Below are 26,644 nucleotides of genomic sequence, written 5' to 3' on the forward strand. Positions count from 1 at the left end.
GCAGTATTGACTCTCTCCCCTTATTCAAAGCCAGACTCAAAACCCATCTGTTCCAGCTCGCTTATCTGTGAATACACTGTTCTTTTCCTTATTCATAATTGTTTTTATGTTCCTGTATTTGTATTTTTGTATTTTCATCTTTCTTTTTATTTATTTTTTTGTATTTTCTGTAAAGTGACCTTGAGTGTCCAGAAAGGCGCTGTTAAATAAAATGTATTATTATTATTAAAGCCGCACCAGTATTCACTTGTACAGTAGTGACAGTGACTGGGATAATGACGAAATGGAGCCTTTGGGTATGTTAGATGCCGTACTCATTAAACTGTTCAATTCAGATGCTGGAGAAGAAGAATTCAAGGGATTCGTGAACAGGGAATGAACTGAAAAAGTGAGCTTTATGTGTTATATACAGTCCGTAACTAAACAATGTTGCAAGATTACTAGTGGTTCCTAGATTTTCTACAAACAGGTTTCTTCCTGTTAAAAGAGAATTTTCATCTCCACTCTCACTAAAAGCATGCTTGGTGTGAGCGATTGTGTTGGTGTCAATGATTTTCTTTTTCCTCCACACTTAAGAACCTGTTCCAGTTTCCAAATTTGTTTCTAATAGTCGATGTATGTTTTCACAATATAAAAGTTTCCACAGCATGACCTATGGTTCCATGTAGGCACCATACTGTAGGATAGCTTTTTTTTCTGTGCGAACTGATGCACAAAGGTTGCACTAAGTAAGAAACAATTGTTTGGGTGAATTGATTTACCTACTTACTACGCTATGACCACGTATTAGGTTGTCAACAGGCTGTGTATGTATATATACAGAGGCCCGGGACCTTGAGGGCTCTGCACAGTATCTTTGCTGTACCAAGAACTGCACTTTTCTGGACCAAGATGTCTGATGTATTTCCTGGGGTCTGCTGTAACCACTGCCCCGAGTACCTCAAAGACCAGATGCCTTGACCTTCCAGGTTTTCTCCAGCTCTTTTCTGAGCCCCTGATATTTCTCTATTTTTTTCATGTTCCTTCTTTCTGGTGTTGCAGTCACTTAAAATTGATATGTCTATCCTCTGCTTTTTGTCCACCAACACAGTGTCCAGATGGTTTGCCATTACCAGTCAGTCTGTCTGTATTTGAAAGTCCCACAGGATCTTGGCTCGGTCATTCTCTACCATCTTTGGAGGTGTTTCCCACTTGGTCCTTGGGGTTTCCTGCTCATACTCTACACAGATGTTCCTGTACACTATTCCAGCCACTTGATTATGGCATTCCATGTAAGCTTTCCCTGCCAGCATCTTACAACCCTCACATGTGCTGGATTGTCTCAGGGGCCTCTTTACACATTCTGCACCTGGGGTCTTCTTGATGGTACCCTACGTGCAAGGATAGGAGCTTTCATGTGTTATAACTTATTTTTTCTACAGGGTATGTAATTACTGGCAGAGCGTAGCTATTTATTGCCCAAGACCTATTCTTGCCATTGAGCTGGCTCTTTAGGACCTGTCCTACTCGTTGGAGGTATTTGGCCGTAGCCGCTTTACTTGTCACCTCTTGAACAAACAAATTGCCATTTGCTTGTTGGATTTCGAGGTACTTGTAACAGTCTTCAATTGTTCCTTCCTGCTATTGTTCCTTCTGAGAGTGAGATATATATATATATGAAATTATATATTTTATTTAGAATTTAGGAATAAACTTTGTCATATCACTGCACCAAAGTCTTTTTCCTCTTAGCAATTCCTGCAAAGTAATATTCAAGCCATAATAAAGGCAATGAATATGTTTCTTAATTGTGTGTTTGTGTGTGGATTTTTCGTTTCTCAATGTGTACCGGGAGCAGATGACTTTTAAAACTTTTCACTCAGCTATCCCTCCTTTTAGCTGACCTCAAGCTTCTATTGATGTTGCTTCATGCCCTTTAAAACCCAGGAGCTTTCACATTTTAGTGCACTTACTGACACACACATGCCTACCCAATGCATTAAAGAGTACCTTTTGCTCCCCTAACCTTACAGTTAAGGTGTTTCAATGTGACCCTAAAGTGAGGGTTCAACTGTCATACCAGGTTATATTTTAAGAACTCATTAAACCAAAGAAAATAACATTTGTTTGTTTTTTTCACAAAATTATTATTCAGGTCAGTTAGGATTAATACAGTTATTTATTTACTTAATAGTGGAATAAGGGTGACAGCATGATTTATTTATTTTTTTCAAATTCTCTAAGATTATTACGCCTTATAAATTTGTGAAAAGCCCAGATGATGATGTTATAGCTTTATAATCTTCTGATGAAACTATTCTATATCATTGGAATTCCTCCTGTAACACCATTGAAAAAGTAGTCTTGGTATGATTAGCAGAGAAAGGACAAATGAAAAACAAATGAATGAAACTCCCCCCAAGATATCAAGGGGAGAATGATTGCGCCCCACGCAGGCATGATTTCTTCTTGTATATAGTTTCCACATGCCTGAAGGTAACACTTTCATCTGTCCAAACAATTATAGCAGAGTATAAACAGCATATGAATGTCAAGCCTTGTGACTGTTCAGAAAGAATATACATATCGACAAAAGCAAAGGACCTTGCTGACTGAAGCTGGTAAGGATTTTTTATTAATCATTACCTACAGCAAAAGATATCCTCTGACATAGGCTGAAAGTTTACTCAGCTAAGAGGCTTCCATTACTCTAAGAGCAGCATAAAAAGCCAGATGACAGCTTGCAAATGAACTCTGGGGACAGACAACACTGTTACGAGCTCAGCTACTTTACTTTACGTTATATTTAGCATGTTTTCAGAGCCCTTTTGGCATTTTTTTTTCTTTCAAAAGTGGGTAGCGAAAAATTTAGGAAATCTTTTTATGTCATTGGAGACTTTGATGACTATGATGGCCACACGGGAAATCTGTCAGTGAGCAGCGAATGCTGTCTTGCATGTCCTCAGCCTTACAGTATTCCATGTAGCTGCAGTCTCTGATATTTTTTTTTAGATTTAGATAAGTCAACACATTTTCTTTCTCCTTTAATGAAACTGACTCACTGAAATAAATCCACCCTGTTAAATATTTTCATACTACTTCAATCCCTTTTTCATTGTTAGAAAATGTCACATTAACTACAAAATATATTTCTTTGAAACTTAATCTAATTAAGCTCATTTTTAGAATTTCTCACTTTTTGTCTAACTGGGTTCATTTCCCCTGAATTTGAATAGGTTAAATAGGATGATGTGCCGACGGAAGGAGCATTTTTACCCTTAAAAGATGGGAGATAACATAAGCAGATATTATGCACTTGAAGTTAAGAGACAGCAGTTGTTTGTTTTTTATGTATGTATTTTAAATGTAAATTGTCTTATTCCATCGGCAACGTGTCTTATTTACCTGCTCAGTGTTTCTTTTGGTTCTAGATTTTATAATGTAAAATTAGCTCTAAATGTATTTTTTGTTTCAAATAACATTAAAGCTTTATTTAGCGCATTTTTTTAAATAAGTTATAGCTTACAGTAAATACATCTAATGAACAGTTGGTTGAGTGCAACTATTTTGTGTGTCAAAAAGTTCATGAGAAAATTACTTTTCTACTCTGCCCTTGTTTTCAAGTCAATCAGTTTTTTGTAAAAGTTATAAACTTTACGGATTTAAAAAAATAAATGTTTCTATAGCTGAACAAGATATTGCTTTGTGTCAGGCTGTAATAGCCTAGTGAACTAGACCCACCCACCAGCGGCCAAAATCATTTTGGCCTGTGAGTGGTCTAGCCTCGATCAATGTCGCAGGCCCTAGAACTGGCGGGCCAATCACAACGCAGAGATGTGTTTTGAATTTCTGGATGCAAAGTTTTGAGGGCGGGACGACAAAGCTGTGTGGAGAAAGCACAACAAGGAAGATGGCAACAACTATTGAACAGTTCTCGTTTGACTTAACTTTGGAATCATTTTTTGAAGGATCGGATTTGGGGTTTTCGTTGAAACGTTAGCAGGAAGAGGCTCTACGCTCATTCATTTTTAAGAAGGATGAATTCGCCGTTTTACAGACAGGCTGTTTGTTTACACTCCCCCACCAGCTTTCTGTCACGCTTCCTATGGTAAAGTCAGTTGCGCTCATTGGTCAGAGCGTTGGCCAATAGGCACAGACATGGTTTGAAAAAAAGCGGGTTGTTCTCATTAACAGTCCCATTCATCGGGGCCAGATTACACATTTAATCTCACATTTAGTCTGGTTAATCAGGCTAAGGCTTTGACTCTTTTGGAATGAAATCATTTAAAGTATACCTAATAAGCTCAATGGGATTCTAACGGTGTGATTATGGTGTAGTTTTCATAAAAATAATTACATTGCATACATTATTGTCCAAGAAGAATCAATGATTGGGTCAAAATAAGTTCTTATACAGTATATGGTGCTGCATGTTGACAAAGATATTTAAAAAAAAAAGTTGTTCACCCACAATTGCTTTAAAGATCTGTAGGCAAATAGCTAAATTTAAAAACAAAAACTGGTAACCTAACCATGCCTATTTCCCCTGTCAGAAGGAAAAGGGAAAAGTTGAAAGAGAGTTATATATTTGGGTCTCAAGTCTCTACATCTTGGTTGTATATCAGAGTCTTACCAGCGGTTGGGGCGCTCTAAGATAGACAGGCAGCAGAAAGATTCTTATTATGTTGTCTTTCAAAAATCCAACTGGTGTCAAAGGGCGAGTTGGAAACTGATGAGAATTTTTCTGCTTTATGTAAGGCCAAAGTAAATACATACACTGATAAGCTACTTCAAAACAGTGATGAAAGCTCATGATTTGAAAGCTAAAAAGGAATAGTAAGAGATAGTATTTTGAAAGTATGTCATTATTCTCAGATTATATAAGCTTAGCAGGAAATGGAATGTGCCAATCATGATTGCTGCTGTTTAAAACAGGGACGTTTTCTGTTTATTGATCCCTGAAGGGTATGTTTTAGCTGGCTTTATTCGGTATACTGGGTCAAAGATTGACGGTTTATGACATGTTAAATTTTGATTAATTCTATTGAAGAACTGACAGTTACCATTTGTAACGTTCACCCTGCAGGTGTTCAAACAGATTTGACAGTGAAAGGTAGGTGAAGAGACATGCTATTGTGGCAATATTCAATCACAGAGATATTTATCAAATAAATGTCTGAATTAGCATTAGATGCTTTTTTTAGCATGGCATCAACAGACTTTAGTAATAAAACTGAACTATTTTTATTTTTTACAAATAAAAATAAAGGAATTCAGAATTCAAGGAGTCTGCCTGTCTTTACTCTAATACCCCTGATTAAAACCCAAGGCAGTCATTCTACTTTAGAAATCCCCACATAAGGAAAAGCTTATTAAAGACTTAATGTTTTGGTCTTTTTCAGAGAAAATGGGAGCTCTCTGTTTACAACTTGAAGCTTTCTCTCTCCGGTTATTTTCCTGTGAAGAGATCATTTGGAACAAACTCTTTAAATAACAACTCTTATTGTATATGTATTAGATAAACATAAGACATGACAACAGATTTTGATAGAAATTGTAATCTTACTCAGATCAGAGAAATTAATTTCATTGTTTGCGGAGAGTCGGGCAGAGAAGGTCAGCCTTTGGTGAATTTACTTGAAAGAGTCGGCTTTTGAGAAGTGCATACTACAAATGAAAGTCTAATCACGGATTCAGATGCAGGAAACAATGATAGACGTTGAGGTTCACCATATTGCTAAGAAGAATGATCACTGGAAATCGTGTGACAAGGTGGGGAAGTTTGTATTTTTATCAATGTCTGAAATTTCCTGACTGTAAGGAGATGACGCGGTCTGCTCATGCGCTCTTTGTTATCAGAACTGAGCCAGAACTGAAACACGCCAAGCCCCACTGATGAACTAGTACTAGATTTAGTGCGGTTCAGCTTTGCGTGTCATTTACGCTTAACAGTTATCTCGCTTTTCGTGCTTGGACCGATCTCGGCACGGTTCCAAAAGGTAGTGTAAATGTGGCTTATGTATTTGGACTGTGAGAATATGTTTAGTGCCTGCCCCTGTGTACGTCCCTGTTGAGTGCTTGTAGATGTGTGTATGGATGTAAAGGTGGGATTGTGTGAATGTGACTGGATAAAGTTTCATATACAAGTATTAAGCAGAACCTCATGGCAACAACCATAATGTTGTCCATGTGAAAGTAAATCTATTGGGTTGTCATGTAGCTCTGAAACATTGATTTACAGAGCTATATTCGAAAAATTCCACAATAAAAACTAAGAAAAAAAAAAGATCTGTTAATAGGAAAACAATTTCACAATTATAAAAATAAAAATAATAATAAATGTATGTTTAATTCAAACAAAAAAAAAATAAATAAATAACAACTTATACTTGAATACAGTGTATACAAAACAAAATGTTATTTCAGACAGTGAATGAGCAGCAGCAACATTTCCATTTCATAAATTGCAGCAGTGATTAAATGTTAACTGTGGGAAAAAAACATGGTGCAAAAAATGTATTATAGAACGAAAAGGAAAAAACAAAGGTAAAATGTTTTTTTAGAAACCAGAGGAAGAGTCTGTTTCTGGGACTAAGCAACTATTTGGAGAAAGATGTAATGGTGGCAGAGAAACTAACAGTGCAAATCATGTGAAGACTCCATGCTTCCCAACGCTTGATGTCAGCTGCATAATGCTGTGGGAATCCTTTTCTTTAGCAGGGGACAGGAAATATACATGGAGTTGAGGTGTAAAGGGACAAAATTGAATATAATTGTGTCTTAAGTACTTAAAACATTTTCTATAAAGTGTAGCATCTGCTCATCTGATTTGAGGCTTTTTGGCACTTCTTTGATAATATTCATTTAGCTTTTGAATTTTGACTTCCTCTTGGCCTTTATTTAAACTACTCAAGAGACTCAGGGACACAAGCATTCAGTGATGATTGAGATCTGAGAGAGCTTACATGGATCAATACAGCAATGAAACATCCAATATTTGGTCTGTTAACTCACCACAGACAGATTGCTTCTTTTTGTCTTTCTACTCTTTCCTTTCTGCTGCTTCTGTCCCCTGTCTGTCTTTGGATCCATTTGGCCTGAGGCGCTGGCTCTCCAATAGTAATCTGAACACAAAAGTCTCCTCTTTTGTGACGAATTTTTAAAAAGCGTCAAGGCTCTGTGAGTCTGTCGGTTCACAGGCAAAATCTTTCACATGTTAAAATGCCTGCAATGTCTCCAAGGAGCTTATTTTCAAATTCTTCAAAGCAGTTCTAAATTAAATATTTACACTCTTGACAATAAGGAGCAACACAAACATGTTGTCTTTTTTGCTGCTATCTTTTCAATACTTGAGTTATGATTTTATGTCATTAATACTAAAAGGCTAGAAAAGCTGGGGAAACTAGAAAAGATTAACATAATGTGTTTTGTTGAATTTATTTATGCAGTAAAATCATTAGAGTAAAAAAGTTTCCCTTAGAGTTTCCCTGTTTTTTTTCCAAGGTATAAAAAAAATAACAAAAATTTAACTTTTAATTAGTTTTTCAATCTAAACTACAGCAAAATATAGAGCATCTTTCTAAATTTTAGATAACAAACCCCTGAAACACAAACAAATTCTCAACATTTCCTGGTCAGTGTCGTGGGAAAAAAGTATTCAACTATTCACCCTAGTTAAATAAACGGAGATCGATGGATTTCACTCAGTTGGCACATTTTTTCTTATCTTTGCAAAGAGAGAACAGTTCATCATACAGCCCTTATGGCACAGCATTTTGCCCTGTTCTGCATGAGCAGCGTTCGTTCCCCCTCACTTACTGTACAACAATGGAAAAGTAGTCCGAGTCAAAACAAATTACAGACACTTTGGTTAAACAGTAACATGTTGTGAATAAACCTTGAAAAAGAATCTGTTTTTTTTATGGGAAGAAGCTATGTCTGGTCTACAAACACCATCCTGCAGAGAATGGTGTGGCCTTCAAGGTGAAACAGAATGAGTGAAAACTTTTATAGTGAGTAAATAGGATAAATTGATATATAATAAAAGAGAAATCAAAATTTTCCGACAACATCTCAACAACAAACTGTTTAATTCATTAGGTTGGAGTTACCTTACTGTTAAAAAAAAGAAGCAAAAAAAAAATCAGAGGAGTCTGACAAAAGATAATGCTGGGTTTTAATGTTTGCAGCATTGCTGATCCTAATGGTTCCCTGTAAAATCAACAAACCTATAAAACATTGCTGTAAAACACAATAAAGACGTTCTCACAGCCATCTTGTTTTAAACTGTAAGCAGTGGGATAATACATGCTGAAGTCTCTGTACATTTTACCACATGCTCAAAAAAAATTTATTTTAACAAATTTAACAGCCAACTAACCAAACTCTACTGATCTGAGATATCAGTACTAGCAGCATAAACAAATCCAGTTAAATAATATCTAGGTCTCGTCCTTTTTTTTCTCTGAGTTATTCACAGCTCGATGCCTTTGTAAAACACAGACCAGCCATGTTTTCCTCCCACCTTTTCTTTGACCCCGGCAAAGGTTCCTCACTTCTACCTGCTGCTATGATTGAGGTCTAAGAGGTCTTCCAGGCATCGATTCCAGAACTATTATCAATGAAACATCTAGCAAAAGATCTCTGCAGTCACTGATGTAGCAATACATGCTGTTACACTTGGAGGGTTTTTTAAGCTTGCCTTAATTTGTATCCTTTACAGTATGTACACGTCTGTCTAACTGTTACGATTTTTGCAATATTTTTTACCACTTAAAAAATAGGCATTATTTATTAAAAATAAAACAGCAGACGACTTCGTAGATATAACTTACAACTGAAAAATTCAAGAGAATATTTTGTCCCTGAGGTGAAAAAATCATTTCTTATTTTCCATGGTCGACAGGCTAATAAAAATCCTGTGACTGTAGCATCTGAACTCAACCAGCACCTCCAACAATTTAGCTAACTACTTCACTGAAAAAACCCAAAAGATAAGAGGACAACACTACGCATTCATACGAAGTTCTCCAACAAGAACTGATTTTGAATAAATTCCTTAATTACACCAAATAAACAGCCAAAAATTCAGTGCCACTGTCCTTCAGTTTTTGATCAATAAATAAAGGATCAATGACCAGGCCTCTGCTTAACTTACCAACATGCCAAGGATGTAATTTGGGGGCAATTTGACCTTTGTGTAACGTGTGTTGGAGCAGGGATGCATGAAAATGCTGCAGGACAGTGGCTTTTAGGGATTGACATTGCCCACTTCTGCTATACACCAACTAAGCTCTCCCGACTGCTGTATGTTTTCCCTATATCCTCCATTATGAAACCTCTGCTTTTCATGACATCTGATTGAACTTGAATAATAAACATGTCCCTTTTGTCAGGTGTCAGGCTGCTGTTGAAAATGAAGCAACTTGGACAAGCTACTACTGCCGAACTACAGGCCCATCTCAAACCTGTCTTTCATCAGTGAAAGTTTTGTACAAGTTTTGTTTCAACAGTTCAAAACTTTCCTAATCATGACCAGCCGCTATGGAATCTTTAAGTCTGGCATCTGTGCTCACCCCAGCACAGGGACTGACTGAAATTGTCAAGGTGTTTAGTGACATTCTTTTAAATGTAGACTGTGGAAAAAAACACAATGCGTTTGTAGTTGGACCTAAGTGCAGCATTCAACATTGTTTATATCTCTATTTTATTAGAGCACCTTGAAAACTGGGTCAACATTTCTGGTATGGCACTGGACTGTTTTAAATCCTACTTCAAAGACAAGTCGGTTTTTTTTTGGTTGGCCGGTTCTGAACAGTTCAACAAAACAACCAATCTTCACAGCAAAAAAAGGAGCAAGCGACTGAATTCAAATAAGCACACAAAACAAAGGTTGCAATGGAAAATTTGGAAAGCCAGCCGCAAACACAATACGATCAGTAGTCAACCACTTAGAAATCATCCACATAATGAAATAAAAACATCCAATCGGGCTAGTGATTCAAAGCTATATTAAGAGTAAATATCATACCTACTTCTAACATTGGTCTGCTCAGATACAGCATTTTGACTAAAAGGGAAGTCTATACTTTTCATTGTTCCCTCTGGTCAGGGGTTCAATTTAACCGGTACTCGACAGGAAAATGGGTGACCTCTGCAGAAGTTGGGTTTCTCTCAAAGATTCTCTAAAAGCTTCAGCACCCCTTGGGAGGAACAGCACAGTTACATATATCTCAAAAAGTTTGAAAACAGCTGGGCAGAATAGCCAGAAAAACCCAGTTGGGTTTCATCCAGGCTTTCATCAGCATAGCGGTGGTACTGTAATAGCAGTTTTCGATGACAGTTTGGCAAGACAGTCCCTGCTGATTGTCCATCAACTCTTATCAGGAGAACCCATTATTTTCTGTCATCTCCTTTTTTTGGAAGTCCAGATCTCCCCTGTTAAAACAGAGAAGAGGGTAAAGGGAAAAACACCTGTGGTGAAGGCAGCAGCTCCATGCAGTGTCAGCAGCAGGCATCAATGTCTCATTGTCTTCTTGAAAAGGTAGAAAAAGGGAAGAGGTTGTGGAACAACAAGTTCTTTGTGGTTTAACCAGCTGGTGAGATTCTGAGATTCACATCTATGGAATTTAGCCATGGTAGGTGTTTTAACTAACAGCTACAGTTTACCCAGAATGCTCCTGCCTTTAAACTGTCTCCCCATATCTTGCAGTAGATAATTCTGTTAATCTGTAAATCATTGAATGACTTAGAACCAGAATACATCACAGACCAGTTGTCAGTGTGTCAGCCCACCAGACATCTCAGGTCTTCTGCCTCAAGTTTAGTAACTTGTAGCTTTAGTAACTTTATTCATTTATTTATAAAGCGGTGTTTACTATATGTTTAGGTTTTACACTTTTGAAACTCTTCAGCTTATAAGAGATAGCTGTGCATACCCAGAACCAAAAAAATGACACTTATGGCTGTTGCTTTATCATTTGAAAGAATCTGTATTCATGTCAGCAGTTGAGAGACTCATGGGTTAATGTGCATGCGGGAGGGTTTATTTTTTAGGTCCCCTGCACACTGCTGATGCTGCAGATTTGTATTTGTTGCTACACTCCAGCAGCCTATGATAGCCATGTCATGAGAAGCCAGAAAGCCAGCATGTCAGCTTAATATTTATTGTGTCTTTTATGGATTAACAGAGTCGCTGCAGCTTTCGCATTAAGCTGCTATTACCTAAAAAAAAATGAAATCTGCTGGCTTTTAGGGACAAATTAGACCACTCAGCAGGAAGTGCAACTGTCAGAAGTTACATTGTAAACTGCCTTATGAAATAGCCAGAGGTAGCCCATTATGCGCTTTTCTATTATGAGTTGCATTTTCTAAATTACTATATCAATTCAGCTAGGGCCTGAGGCTATCCAGCTGCTTTAGATTTTATGTTATCTTCTTGTAATTTTATGCAGTATAAAACGAGTTCTGTAGAGGCTAAGGTGAGACTAGATTTGAAATTTGGCTTTAAAGCAATTCCCTTGGCCAGTGGCCTTACATGCCCCTTAAAAAGGGCTGATATGAATGATTGCTTGATGCAGGTCATACCCAAGATTTTGAGTATGCATGTGTGTGAAGTAATTTTAATGATTGAGTTTAGGTTAGTGCCAAATTTATATGGCATTTTCATGCTGCCCGGGGCAGGACGGTGCCAAGGCAAACAATGTACCTTGCACTCATCTGCCCTCACATCAAGCATGATTCAGATCAAGGACTGTATCTGCCTGCTGAGTAGTTCTTACCTTCAGCAGCTATAAAACAGAAGCTTTCCTTTCTCACTCCTGTGTCCCTTTTTTTCTCTGGCCAGCAGACACTTTCAACAAGAACAAAAAGAAACCCTTTAAAATCAGAAGAGGCACATTAGTCAGTGTCATTATCACAGGTCAACAAACCTGCCGTACCTTCAAAGGCTTGTTCTCGCTTGTTCCCCCTGAGAGCAAAAATGCACCTTCGTAAACATCCATTAAATGCTAATAGATTTTAAAAACACTAATAGCGTGTTGATTTATCTCAGACACAGCTCTCATTACTTGCCTAATGTGTTATTCTGCTGTGCGTTATAATTATTTACTTTCATTTCCAGAAGAAATACAGAGACTTCGCAGCCTAATGGATAAAGTAATAAATGTGTCTGGGTTGGTTTCAGGGGAGATAATGTTAGCCTGACTTTTCTACCTGTTATTTTTGTGTGTGTGTATATATATATATATATATATATATGTATATATATATATATGTGTGTGTATTTAGGTAGATTATTGGCAATGCCTTTTACCAAATCGTCAGCAAACTCATATTTCTTTTTTTTTGCTTGCAAATAATGTGCAACAGAATTTTGTGGGGTGTTTTTTTTTTGTCTGACTAACCACAGAAGATGCTTTAATGGTGCTCTCACTTTACAAAAAAATCCATTTGTTTCAAAGTCAAGTGTGTCTAAAATCAATGCCTTGTTTCACAGAGGTATCCCGGATTACCAAGGCTATAACTTGCTTTAACTTTGTGTGATTGTTGTTGAACAATACCTACATGGCCATGTTCAACTGTAGATGAAACTAGTATTTTGCAACAACATCTTATCTTCAAATAGAATATCTGATTCCTGTTTTTTTTTTTTTTTTTTAGGCGTTTCAATGCCCATTCCAGTGATTGGTCTTCATAATGAGGACAAGGTCTTTGTCAATGGCAGCTGCGTCCTCAACGAAGAGCGCTTCATGCTGATTGGTTCTTTTGTGGCCTTCTTCATCCCACTGGTCATCATGGTGGTGACTTACTGCCTCACCATACAGGTAACCTTTTAGGAGCCAACACATATAAAGCCATATGTATGTGCTTCATTATCTTTTCTCCCTTCTGTTGTGAACAGGTGCTCCAGAGGCAGGCTACTGTCTTCCTGTATGAAGCAAAGTCTTCTTCTCAGCAGCCTTTGAGCACACCAGCAATCACTCTGCAGCCTCCAGCCAGCCCTTTCCACCTTCCGCAGAACAATGCTCTTGCTCCTCCAGATTCACAAGGTACCAACATTGTATAATGTTTATTGTATGTGACATAAAGTTGAAGATACTTTCAAAGTGGAAATAAAATTACTTATGACTGTTTTTTAACTAATAATTGGGAACCACTTTTACTTGAATACCTCTAAATTCTTGAGACAAATTAACTGGAAATTGAGATAGAAGTTCATCTTCTTGAGGGACAACAACCAAAAGCATTCAACCAGAGTCACTTATTTGTTACAGAATTGCCCAGTCCCAAATATGGGGAAATTCAGAAATTGACCTACAATCTTTATCAAACCTAGCGTGAGCCATATTTGTGGGTCGGAACACAAAAAATCCGATTTCCCATCCCATTCCACAGAAAATCATGTAGTATAAGCTTGTGGCGTTTAAAGCTAGTCCCCATTGATAGTCAAAGTGGATGATGCTGATGAAGGTTCTCAGTCATCCAGGTCATAGTCATTCCGTAAAAATTCAAAAATATCCACTGGACCCTTAACAATCATAGACAGGTTTCAGGTATTACAGGAGACAATCCCCCCCCTTAATGGCAATCCCCCCCTTTAACGACCAACCCCTAGAATCATAGACAGGTTCAGATATTACAGGCTAACGATGGAACTAAACGACCCATTCATCGGTTACCATTGCATGTTTCCAAGCAATACAAGGCCTTGTCCATATAAGACTCAAACTCACGGCGGATCCAGACATTTGAATTGAGAAAGCTTCCTGGAGAGGTGGCGAAACATCTTCATATCTTGAAAACCAAGGCCAGTGGATATTTTTGAATTTTTACGGAAAGTGGATGATCACACAGACGCCATTTTACACAAGTGGGATTCCGTAGGTCTAACTGAGATAGACATCAGATATATTTTAGTAGGACTATGCAGCAATTCATTGGAAATTTTATTGGTCTGACAGGAAAGGTGACATGGTAACAAAGTAAAACGCATCGACTTTGGGGTAAAATACAAAATAAAATCTGTTAAGAGCACAGATCGGGCAAAATATTCAGTTTCGAGTTGTGCAAAAAAAAGCAAGACACTCTTCTAAAGTTGATTTACAAAAGCCCTTGAAAGTTTCGCCAAGGCCTAAAATTTAGATCTTATCCTCCGTTTCTCTGCAAAAATGCAGTGAACTGTTTTTCAGAGTTTAAAAGATACTGCAGTGGGGAGAATTACACAGCAGTAATGACTGAGAGGAAAAAATACATGTTTGAGCAGTTTGCAATTTTCTTTATCTAGATATAAAACTGTATGGTGTGGTGGCCTCCCCCAAAAAATGGGAACACTGTTTTCATGTGGCATACAAAAACAGGAAGTGGGATTTACACATACTAACAATGGTTGTTAGACACTCTGTTGTTGTTTTTTTGGTAGCTACATCTGTTTTTTTTTTTGTTTTTTTTTTTGGTTTATGTTTAAAATCAAAATTAATACCAAGTTTTTGCCATAAAATAATTTTTGTAACACTAAATACCTGTTTTTTTTACATTTTTTTTAATGTTTACTCCCTCACTTACATCATGAATCTGTGTGTCATATCTCTTTTCTTTTCCTTGGAAAGATTTAAAGCCCCCGGCGCTCCAAAGCAGACGAAACACCCTGAGCTGCCTGAAAAGCCCAGAGCCCAGCATCCTGCTCAGCGCCTCCACCTCAGATAGCCTCAGCATCATTCCTAGCTCCGAGGCCGCATCGCAGCTCAGCTCTCCAGCAGCCGGGCCAGGCCGAAGTGATGCATCAGGTTGCCATGGGAGACGAGGGATGATGCAAGCTATAAAAAATGAGAGGCGGGCCTCAAAGGTGAGTAGGAAAACTGCATCCAGATGACTGGCTGCCCAGTAAACACTGGTGTGCTCTGCTGGTCCATGTTGTAAACACAAACTAGTAGTAGCTATTTAGCGAATCTCGACTTGTAAACATAACATTTTATATCCTTCAAAAATCATGGAAGTCAGTGGGAGTTGTGACATCAGTTTAGCTCAGGATTTTAGTTGTGTTGGGTCTTTATCCCTTAATATTGACTCAAAACAAGCAACTGTCTTTATAGGTGGAATTCTTAGCAGTATTTTTTCAATATAAGAGCAGAGGAAAGAAACAGAAAAAATGTGATCTTCCCATGGGAGTTTTTGTGTAATCAGGTGTTAGCAATACAACAGGAAGTAAAAAAATAAGAGAAACGTTAATGTCTGTAGACTTTTTGAGATTTTTGCAGTGTATTCTTATTGTTTTTTGTTCTGTGTATTATCATTATTACTATTATCTCTGTGAAAATAATTTGTAATGCTTGATTTTAAAATATTTCAACAGGATCGCTAAAGGGAGAGTATGGATCTGTTGGTAATTTAACAACTGAAAAGAAGGGGGTTCTTAAATGAGTCATAATGATATTGTACATACATAATAATTTTATATTTCTCTTTAAATTCACATTTATTAAATTTAAAGAGAAAAAAAAAATATAAAGTTTGTTCAGTCTCTTTTCCCTACCCCTTTTTTTCCTTGTAATTCACAATTTTTCCTGGTCCCTTAAATAATAGGTAGGAAGTTACACAAACAGCAACACTTTTATTTTAGGGTTCATTTTTGAAATAAACCCTTTTTGGTAGAATATAGATGAAAAAGCAGGACAGGCTAATGTAAGGTTTTAACTGTAGCACAACCCTAACACACACATTTTAACATAAAATTTCAAATTTCCAGGTAAAGCATCCTATATACACTCTAGTATCTTGTAACTTGTAACTGACAGCTGTGTCTGGGCTTATTATCCTAAATTGAATAGCTAATATTCTCCAGAGTCCTGATAATGACCCAATTTTACTTCAGGGCATCATCCCTTAAAGACTGGAAATTTACAACCCTAGTAAAGACCACAAGTGATGAATTTACCCTCATTTATCTCTTCCAGCTTAATCGGTCAAAGTAGTTTTCAAGGCATCTCAAAGAATACAACCACTAGAAGGTCTTGTTTTCACAATGGGGTGTAGTGAGTCACTACATAAATAAAAAATAATAATAAATCTAAATATGTAATTTTTTCTTAAAGTGTTTGCTAGAATTGAGGAGGTAAGAGAGATACTTTGCCAATGAAATAAGATAATCTACATTTAAAATAGAAAAAAAAACAATTGCATTGTCTTATTTCAACTACATATTGCCCTAGTGGTTGGAATCATGAGGTTCTTGGTTTGGGCCCCACTCCCACAGACTGCCACTCTGGGTCTCTGAGCAAGACCTTAACCCCCGATTGTTCCCCGAGCGCTACACAGTAGCAGCCCACTGCTCCCCAAGTGGATGGGTTAAGATTTATAGAGTGAATTTCTGCAATGTGAGATCAATAAACTTCAATAATATTATATCTAATTATCTTATTTTGAGAGTAAAAATACTAATTCCATTGGAAAATCATCTTATTTACCTCCTCAAATTAAGGGTTAATACACTTAATTTAAGAAATTTGAACTTATTTCTTCAAAGTTTTCGCAGTGTATTTGCACCAAACATATTCCTGGTAAATTTCCATTGTCTTGTATCTGCAATGTTTAGACCTGCTGGTTGCCGGTATAATCCAATTGTTATACACCTTAAAGATCGGTTTTGGGGGGGGTTATAACAATTTTTTTTTTACTCTAATTAAAAACTCTTAAAACTTACACCTAACCAAACAGCACAATCATTCTGAAGACATGGTTGTGGTGTTTTTTTTTTTTATGTGTTAAACTTATTAACACCAAAAAGCATCACGACTGAACATTTTTTGGCCTCAATGTGAAAAAATCTGCTGTCGTGTGACAAGCCCCCCCAAAAAATCAATTTAAAATAAAACCCTCAGGTTCTTCAGTCACAAGTCTTTTAGTATGTTGGAGCTGTCACTGCTACTGAATATATTTGCCTCTCTGTGAAACCAGGATAGGTGAATTTTTCTGACATTGACGTTTCCTAACAGGGAATTTAAAAGTTTTCCTCCAGAATACGGAGAGCATTTCATGTCACATGCTATCAAATCCAGCCAGGCACTTTGAGTTACGTCAGAAAGCTTGGACTGCTGCCAGAATCACAGAGAGCAGCTGGACTGAATTCAAGTACCTCTTTAATGACAAAAGAAAGGTTTATACACCGACACCAAAGAGGCATAATATTATGACCACCATCAGGGCGAGGGAATAAACTCAGCATCTGTTCATCATGGCAGGTCAATATTAAATCCTCAAAATTTATTTCTTAGAAGCAGAAAAACAGGGTGAGAAACTGAGTGACTTTGTCAAAAGCCATTTTATGACGAAGAAAAGATCGGATTGGAGAATCAGAAAAGGTGCCGTGCATGTATGGTGCTCCTAGTTTGCAATAGTATCTATCAAAAGTGGAGCAAGGAATCAAGTGTGGTGAGCTAACGGCAGAGTCATGGGCCAAGGTTTACCAATGCAGATAGGGAGAAAATACTGGACCATGTGGTCCCATCAAACCAAGCTGAATAGTTAATCCAAGCTCAAATAGAGAGAGGTGAAATTACCCACAGCATAACTGCTTGTGTCCCATGCTGCTATTCCCTGTCTACTGCAGAAAGAGCCAACAATGGGCATATGTCTGACAAATCACTGGGTGTGGGGATCCCTTACCTTGAAGAGCATATGGCAAATTTTAAAATTTATATTCTAATAGTTTTTTATTGCCACTTCTTTGTCTTACTGCTTTACTGTACATCACAAAGTCACCAGGTGACTATGAACCCATCAGAGCATTGGCTAAAGGCTCAGAACAGATCAATACGTAGATGGGCCATAATTTTCTCCAACTGAATTAAAAACAAAGCAAGGTAATAATTTTCTGACCAAACAAGGGTTTGATTATGGCTGAAATCTTGGTGCTATGATGGGGAGTGTTGGCCTGGTGGGTTAGAGCAGTGCATTTGTGTTATGAAAAAGGTTGCAAGTACGCGGTTTGATCCCCACAGCCTGCACTCTGGGTTCCTGAGCAAAACCCTTAACCCCACACTGCTCCCTGGGTGCCACACAAAGGCAGCCCAGTACTCCCCAAGAGGACGGGTCAATACGCAGAGATTGAATCCTCCCTTTGTGGGGCAATAAAAGGATTTACATTTACATGATGGACTCAGACCTGAACCTTCAGAGGCACTTAAAGGCAGTTACTAAGTCAGACTTTTATCACTTGAAGAACATCTCCCGGATTAAAAGGCAAATGTCCGAGCAGGATCTAGAAAAACTCATTCATGCATTTATCTTTAGTAGAACTGATTACTGCTACAGTTTCTTCATATGTTTGCCTAAAAAATCCACACAAATACACGCAGAATTGGGAGAAGCAGCATTTAGTTTCTATGCTCCACTGATCTGGAAAAAAATGCTAGAAGACTGTAAAAGTGCTGGAAGCCTTAGTTCTTTTAAGTCAAAGTTAAAAGCCCTTTTGTTTAGAGCTGCCTTTGGATGTTGAAGTTAAACTTTTAACTGAGGTATTTTTAGTTGCGGTCCAACTGTTTTATTTGTCTTACTCCCTGATTTTTCCAGTTTTTATCTTTATTTGCTTTTATTCTATTTTAATTTTTTCCTGTTTTATTGTTTAATTCATATACTGTAAAGCAATTAGAATCGTCTTTGTACTTTGCTATACAAATAAACTTGCCTTGCCTTCACAATAACCTCTCTTTTTTTTTTTTAGGTCTTGGGAATTGTCTTCTTCCTCTTCCTTGTCATGTGGTGTCCATTCTTCATCACCAACGTCACCTTTGTCCTGTGCAGTGGCTCTTGCAATGAGTCTCTGCTTCATGATCTGCTAAATGTTTTCGTCTGGGTGGGTTACATCTCTTCCGGGGTCAACCCCCTGGTCTACACGCTCTTTAATAAGACCTACAGGAGGGCTTTCTCCAACTATATAAGATGCCAGTACAATGTCGGGGCCAATGCAGCAGGACAAGGCAGTAAAACCCTCCTCGCACCCCAGCAGTGCCCGTCGCATGCCGTTACCCCTCTGCTGCCAAGCAGCCACGATAAAGCGGGGGTGGACCGCAACAGTAACTGTCGTAACGGCAGCAGGGGAGATAATGGGAGGCTGACGGTGGACCCGGAGGACACAACAGATGATGGGACGCAAATCGGATTAGTGTCACAGAGCCTGTCTGAATGCCACAACGCCGGGATGCTTTCGGAGACAGAGCCAGAAACGGAGATGGAGCAGGAGCTGTCGCTCATCAGCTACCCTCCCCCCAGAGAACACACGAGCAGTGTGTGACTGCATGCTCACTCTTGTTCTGTCTTCGTTTGAACACAGCTGAGCCTTTTCACCTGAGAACTATTGCTAAGGCAGGCACTCTGGTGCACTACTTGTATCCAGAAAGAAGAGGGTGGAAAAGTGTTGAAGAAAAACCGACATTCCAAATATGTTCGCTGTCAGCTTTGTCAAATTGTTAGGTTCATACCATAAACCCACCCTCAGGTTTCAACCTGGATGTTGATGTGCTCATCAACCAAACCATGTGTTGCAGTTTATGCCTAAGGCAGGGAGAAACTGAAGTAGTGACTCCTGGTCACCTGGTGTGAAGTCAAGCAGCCTCTTGTGGAGTCCCACTGATGCAGGTTACAGAGCCAGGCATCATACGCAATCCCTCTGGAGTCAAACCACGACTTCAAGCCCTCACTGAGAGAGAAAATGCAGTCCGAGCTCGACCAAGAGCAAACTCAACCAAACACTTGTCTGAAACAGTCAAGCTTGACTGACTGAACCTTTTCACACTGTTTAGCTGACTGAAAAGGAAGATTTCTGCAAAGGAGACTTTCCTAAGACTGCAGTGAAAGTTTCCCTGGGAGGACAGAGATGAAGGAATGTACAATCACCTCCAGGTTTGGTGGACTCACAGTGCCACCCAGTGGCCATGGAAATATCTTGGGTTGACCAAAGTAGATAAAAGAGCTAAAAAAAAAAAGGAAAGTAAAAAAAATAAAATAAAATAAGACAGTCCTTTCACCTGTAGTCTGCTGTCAAATACAACCACTTTGGAGACACATGGCTTCCAAATGTTTTTACTGAAATCCATCAATAAAATATAAAAGAAAAAAAGTTTTTTGATAGAGTGCACAACTATTTTATAGATTGTCTTTATTAGAAGAAAAACATATTCATTTTTTACACAGTCACTCAAAATACTCATGGATTTATATCAATTAAGACTCATAATCTTAATACTGTATGCAAGTTTCTTCTGTTTTATTTCTTATATCAGCTTGGGAATTGACAAACTCATTTGGAGCAGAGCTGAAGTGACCATTTCTCTGTTTGCTCATTCGATGCTTTTATGTACCAGATCATTCATTTCATTTTAGTTGGGATTTAAGTCACTGAAAAAAAGAAAAGAAACATTTTGCTGTGCTCTAGGAATAAAATCACCAAATCAGCATTTAACACCTGCTTCCTATACAGTCCAATTTAAAAATATTACACACAACTTAAACTGTCTTATTTTTGTCTTAACAACATTGAAGTAAAGCATACTTCTATGGGATTATACATGATAGACTAACAGGAGTATGAAACAATTGTGAAATGAAATTGAAGGAATAAATGGTTTTCAGCTACATTTTCCTTGACATGAATATTGGAAAATGTGTTTTTTATTATTTGTACGCTTTCCTATTTATTCAGAAGTCACCTAATTGGAAAAAAAAATTGTCCGTCTGAGTATTATTAACTTTCAGTCTAAATGCAGCTGTTCTGTGAAAGCCTTACCCTATGTTCACACCGCACGCAATTGAAACCGCAGATGCAGCTGATTTATATACAAAGTCAATGGTTGGGGTGCATGAAAAGGCCCTGCAGCGTATCAAGATCAGCAGGAGCAGCGCATCTTGATTAATATGAGCAGCTGAAGCAACGCCTTATTAGCTTCTGAGCATCTGAGGCGCAACCAATCAGAGAAGCTGATCTGGGAGCTGATCTGGAGAAGGCAGACATAGCACTCCCGATGCAGATCACTATGATCACTCCCCTGAAACTGCTTAGCAATGTCTAAATTAACTTAAAACCTTGAAACCTGCTGACAAAGTATATTCGCTTTTATTATTCTGGTGCCTGCAGTTTGTACCATGTACCTGAAAAATGCTAACATCTACTTCCGGCCGTGATGAAGCGATTCCCAGTGACAGCACACCGCCAATATGTTAGGATCTGTGCGGCTCCAACAGCTAAATTATATTTTAAGGCAGGTTCGTAATCTTGCTGAACTGACTGCATGGACAATGTTTTGAGGTTAACTTGAAAATATATCAAAACTACTTTTTACCAGCTTATCACAGCAAATATAGCAAAGCTGCTCTCTGCCGTTGAACACAGGAGCAGCAGAAGCATCAGACACATCTGGCTTTACTGGATCCGCTTCAAGCATCAAGGATACTCTTGGTGCGCGTCTGACCTTCATGTGTACAAGCTTCAAAAATGAAGCAGCAGGAGCTTTTTTGCTGCCCAAATCTCATCTGCTGTGAACGTAGCATAAGGTTTTACACTAACGATTAAAATATGCTGTTCAGCAATCCACACTTGATGTGTGTATTATCACTTCTTATTTGAAATTTACATAATCTGGTTCACTTTGACTGACTTCCTTTTTCGTCTCCTCTGCTTTTTTAGACATTTACTCATTTAGTTCCCATACCTTTCCAAAATGGACTGGGTGTGGAGTGGGTTGGGGGCTATCCATTTTGCCTTGCTTCCACAGAGCAGGTGGGAATAACTGCCTGATTAGAATGGCTTCTATTAGTGACAGAACGAAAAACGCACAGATTCTGTAGTCTGTGTGAATGAGTGGTTAGAACAGGCATGCCTAAAGTCGATCCTCGAGGGCTGCTCTCCTGCAGGGTTTTAGAGGTTTTTCATGCTCTTGCACAGCTGATTTCCATTGATTGCTAATTAGCAGGCTTTTGCTGAACTAAAATTGTCAGAATCAGCTGTGCTAAAGCAGGGAAACCTATAAAACCTGCAGAGACCCTCGAGGACCAACGTTGGTCATGCATGGGTTAGAGAGTAGCAGTGGTGGATAATCCAGGTCCAGAAAGTAAAAAGCCAGTACAGGGATCAGTTCCAGACATTTGCATTTCCAGCTCCACAACACAGACTAGGGGAGCATAAGAAGGTGTGCCTTATTGTGGATTATTCCTAACCACCAGGGGGCAGAAGTCAAAGTAGGAAAACAAAGAATGGGCTATTTTTCATTTGGCACAAGAACTTTCTATAAGCAGATATGATTGAGAACAAACTTCCTGAATTCACACATTCACATTTCTTCCTTATCCCTACTCCAAAGACAATATGTAGAGCTCCCCCTACAGGTTTGATGTAAGACAGTTTAGTAGATATCAGCTCATATATGTACATTTACATTTTGTTTTTTGTTTTTCACTTTATGGGTGTGGCTTTTAGTAAGGAGTGCTCTATTGTCTTATATATGGTAAAAGTAAAACTGCAGTAGCAGCCATTCAAAATGGCCCTTCCCTGCTGAATGGCAGCCCCACTTCCCTGCAACTGCAGCAATATCCCCTCCAACTTCCAGCCACTGGAGTGACCCCCTCTTGCATATCTCTTTACCCAAACTCCCCCCTTTCCCTGAAATACAGGGTCTGACCAGGAGATTACATTTCTCTTTAGACATTAATTAATGTCCACAAATCATGACAGAAAGAATATATTAGCACAAAGATTGATGTTTAAAAAGGAATTGTAGGGAACCAGCCAAGGACCCATCAAAGAAAGTGGGGAAATTTTGAATGCCTACTACTGTAGTTTAGCATATTTTTACTCAATTGAGGGTGAAATGCTAATTTGGTAAACAACAGAATTTATATTTTTTTGAGTTATAAAACTTATAAAATCAATAGATGCATTCTGTTAGAATAGGTATACTGTTTAGTATAATTTCACTCAAACCCAAAATGACATGGCTGACTCAGCACATGAAAAAATCTTTATTAAACTAGCCTTGAGAAGAAAAAATAATAAAGTGTGTCCTTCAGTGGTGCATTTTTATTTTAAACAAGCTTGCTTTCATTAAGTTAAGTTACTCACAATGGATGGAGTAGCCAGAAATGTTATTCAAGTAAGAGTAGTGATCATTTATCATAATTTTACTCAACTAACAGTAAAAAGTACAAAGCTGTTAAACTCCTAATAGTACTTTTTTTTTTTAGTTACTGAAGTTAATGTATCTGAGTAAATGTAACAAGTTATACCTACCTCTGCAAGTAACACACACACACAGGGATAAAGTTGTGGAGAAGTTAAAAACAAAATTTTGATTATTGCATTGTATAGGGGGAGCATACTGTAGTATAACTGCAACATTACTTAGAGATGATGTCCCATTGACCTTGTGGGAGAACTAGTCAATGGGAAAATTCTTAGTATAGTACTTCACAAATTTGATCTTTAAGAAATATTGGAAGGAAGACAGACATCTTTGAAAAAAGCCCAGTAGAAAATCCAGTTTGCCACAAGCCATATTTGGAACATATTTGTATAGTAGAATAACGTAGCATAACCCTAGAATACAAATCTAATTAAAACTACATGGCAAGGTTTAAATAAGATATTTTAACAGAACCTCATCATTCAGCTGTAATTTCAGCCAAACGTGCTTTTAAAAAGTATCACATCCCAAATAAAACACCATGCTGCACCTTCTGATGTATTTTTTGTCACTAACTTTGCAGAGGATACATCATTTTCTGTCCACCTTATACACTGCATCAATATAGCAATAAATTTTTATGACATTTTGCCTATATTATCTGATTTAGATGATCTCAAAGAATGAATGTGGCCTCAAAAAGACAGATGAAAAGAGCTTCTGTATCGTTTGCATCTGTAAGAAGCAGATTAGCTCAACTCATTAATGGCCTCTGTGGTTTTTTTTTTTCTTTTATGAGATTCTCGGCTGTTATATTCTGGATATTCTGTCAAGCTGCAGGCCAAAACTAACCAGAGGTTGAACACTGAAAACCTGTGAATTAAAACAGGAACACTGATACGTTTGCATATTTATCAGCTTTGGTCGGAAATGAATAATTTAGGAAGACATAATGAGATGATCAAAGTGCTACGATTTTTAATGCTCTCTCTGATGATGACGGTGATTTAAAATGAAATAGCCTGGCAGGATTGCAGTTTGGACAGGCGTTCTGACGATCAAACCCACTAATTCAGAAGGTCTGGTCTGACTTTGAGCAGAAAGAGCAAATACGTATGTGTTAAATTCCAACAACAAGGGGAGACAGAAGTTAACATGCTTTGATCAATTCCTAACCCTGCAGCTTGCATAATTATAAGTCCTGTCAATCAGAACCAATTCCTAAAAGCACTACCACATAATTCACTTTACAACATCTCCCAGACATACTAACTTTATTGCCTTGGAAGTTATGTTTCAAACTTTTACATTTCTAAATTTCTTTTAGCTGAAGTGGCAGACTAAAGAAAGCAATTAAAGCTATAGATCAATAAGTTAGAGAGTATTCATTTATGTATTTATATATTTATACATACTTTTAAGAACAAGAGTGTTAGCTGAGTCAGAATTATTTTATTTCTTTATTGGTTCAGAATTATGTTACTAATGAAAAAATGAGCTGAATTTCAGGCATTGTAGTAATGCAATTTATAGAAAGCCAGAGCATTAAATGAATTATGACTGTGGTCTGCATAAACTTTATTTGGGAATGAACTTTAGAAGTTTATAAAATAATGTAGGACCTAAACAATTAATCGGATTAACCAATTATTGAAATAATCGTCAACTAATTTAGTAATCGGTTAATTGATAACTGGAGTTTAGAGACTCTAAAACATGCCTTTAGCTGACAAAGCAACCCACTTAGAGCTTTAACTATAACAAGATTGTCAAAAACCATAAACATTTTAAATTTAAGTTAAAAAAAAAAAATAAATAAATTAGTCTGTCAATACCCTCTATCCAGAACTCAAGTGGAAAAGTTTAAGTTTGACCTAGTTTAATTTCACAAAATCTTCTTTAAAGAACCTTTGGCTATCCGATTATTAATCGATTAATTGAAGAAATAATCAACAGATTAATTGATTAGTAAAATAATCGTTAGTTGCAGCCCTAAAATAATGATTTTTCATTGATATATTTGGTATTTGCTTATTAAAACCAGGCTGAATTAAGTCCATGGGTTCTACATCTCAACTAATCCCTACTTTATTGCAACTTCTTTAATTAATGTGTTCTGGTATAGTTGGTCTGTTTAAAGTGGTTGGGGTCTTAAGGGCTGGTTATCCTCCCACAGCAGTGTGTCACAGTGACCTTGTCACAGATATTTTTAAATCATGCTCAATATTGAAGTGTGGTCTGCGCTTTGTTATTCCATGCAACAACGCAAGAGGGACAGTCATGAACTAGCTGGGGGTCTGGATACGGCCGAGGTGGTGAGGAAGTGGGGGCAAGTTTGTCCGACAATGGAGGGACATGAGGGCCAAAAACAGCGGAATCCCGGTAAAGAAAAAGGGTCCCAGCGTTCTCGCACACCTCGCTCTTCTAGCTGGTCCATCTTCACGAGTCGTCATACAAAACAAACAAGGTAAGGTACCAAACAGGAAATACACATAATGTAGAGCGGATGTAGATTTGACCAATCAGAAGCCTCCTGTCTTCGGTCACCTACAATTTTGGAGAGGAGCAGCAGTGTATCTGCATTATGGACGGAGGCACATGGGACACACATGCAGACGACTTGGTTTCTAAGTATAAATCAGCCTTTAGAGTAGATGCAGTCAGAGATGGAAAGACTGGGATATTATAAACTAAAGGATTATCAATCTTAAAAGAGCTAATCTACAGTGCTCATTATTTCCAAACACTAAGATCATCTATAGTTTTTTGTTGTTAGCACATGGTCAGCAAATGGTGGGTGGTCATAGCCTGAGTTCAGAAGGGTTGAGGATTTTCCTTCATTGGGAACTTAAGATCAGAGGCTTTTTTAATATGTCACAATGTTTCATTCCCCGTCTGTTGGAAACGGAGTAAAAAAATGTTTGCAGGAAGAATCCAAGTTTCCTCCAAGTGTGTGATCGACAGAAACAAAGACATTCAGGTAAACTCCAACATATTTATTCCTCCACCAGGGTTCAGATGTAAGGGATGATGCTATAATTGACAACTTTTTGGTCTCTACCAAAACCTGTTTTTACCTTTATTGGGATTATTTATCTATTGAACACATTAACCGAGGGAAAAACTGAAGACCTAAATGGTTGTCCTTCATTATATTGTCCAAGTTGTGAAACCCTCCACTACCATTGGCAGAATAAAAGCCCAGCCCCATGCTTTCACTATGCTGATTGACAAGCAGAACAAAGCTTTGGGTCAGAAAGCATAGTCTCATAATTGAGGAGAGTAAGCTCCATGTTTGTCTTAAAGACATAAAAGTCACAGCAGATTTTTACCATTGGTATTGCTGTAGGTGACTAATCTGTAGGTGACTAAATTCCAGAGTGGAAACATTAAAAAAAAAACTACAGTTGTTTAAAAGCTTGATTTTAATCTTTAAAGGCTCAAATTAATATGACATCCATGCTCTTGATCAGCAAATGTCAGAATTCCTATATGTTGAT

The 26,644-nt window shown here is 37.8% G+C and overlaps 1 protein-coding gene across 1 annotated transcript in view; it reads left to right on the forward strand.

The window, feature by feature from the left end:
* Positions 1-20,015, forward strand: part of LOC107097986 (5-hydroxytryptamine receptor 2A-like) — a 120,900-nt gene extending 100,885 nt beyond the window's left edge. The window contains exons 5-8 of the mRNA XM_015395403.1: positions 12,640-12,803; positions 12,881-13,028; positions 14,586-14,821; positions 18,695-20,015. Coding sequence (XP_015250889.1) covers positions 12,640-12,803; positions 12,881-13,028; positions 14,586-14,821; positions 18,695-19,264 — 1,118 coding nt within the window. The 3' untranslated portion in view covers positions 19,265-20,015. The remainder of the gene's footprint in view (positions 1-12,639; positions 12,804-12,880; positions 13,029-14,585; positions 14,822-18,694) is intronic.
* Positions 20,016-26,644: the final 6,629 nt, after the last annotated feature.

This window comes from Cyprinodon variegatus, unplaced genomic scaffold (genome assembly GCF_000732505.1).
Source record: "Cyprinodon variegatus isolate N-32 unplaced genomic scaffold, C_variegatus-1.0 Scaffold739, whole genome shotgun sequence".
In the NCBI taxonomy this organism is placed as follows: Eukaryota; Metazoa; Chordata; class Actinopteri; order Cyprinodontiformes; family Cyprinodontidae; genus Cyprinodon; species Cyprinodon variegatus.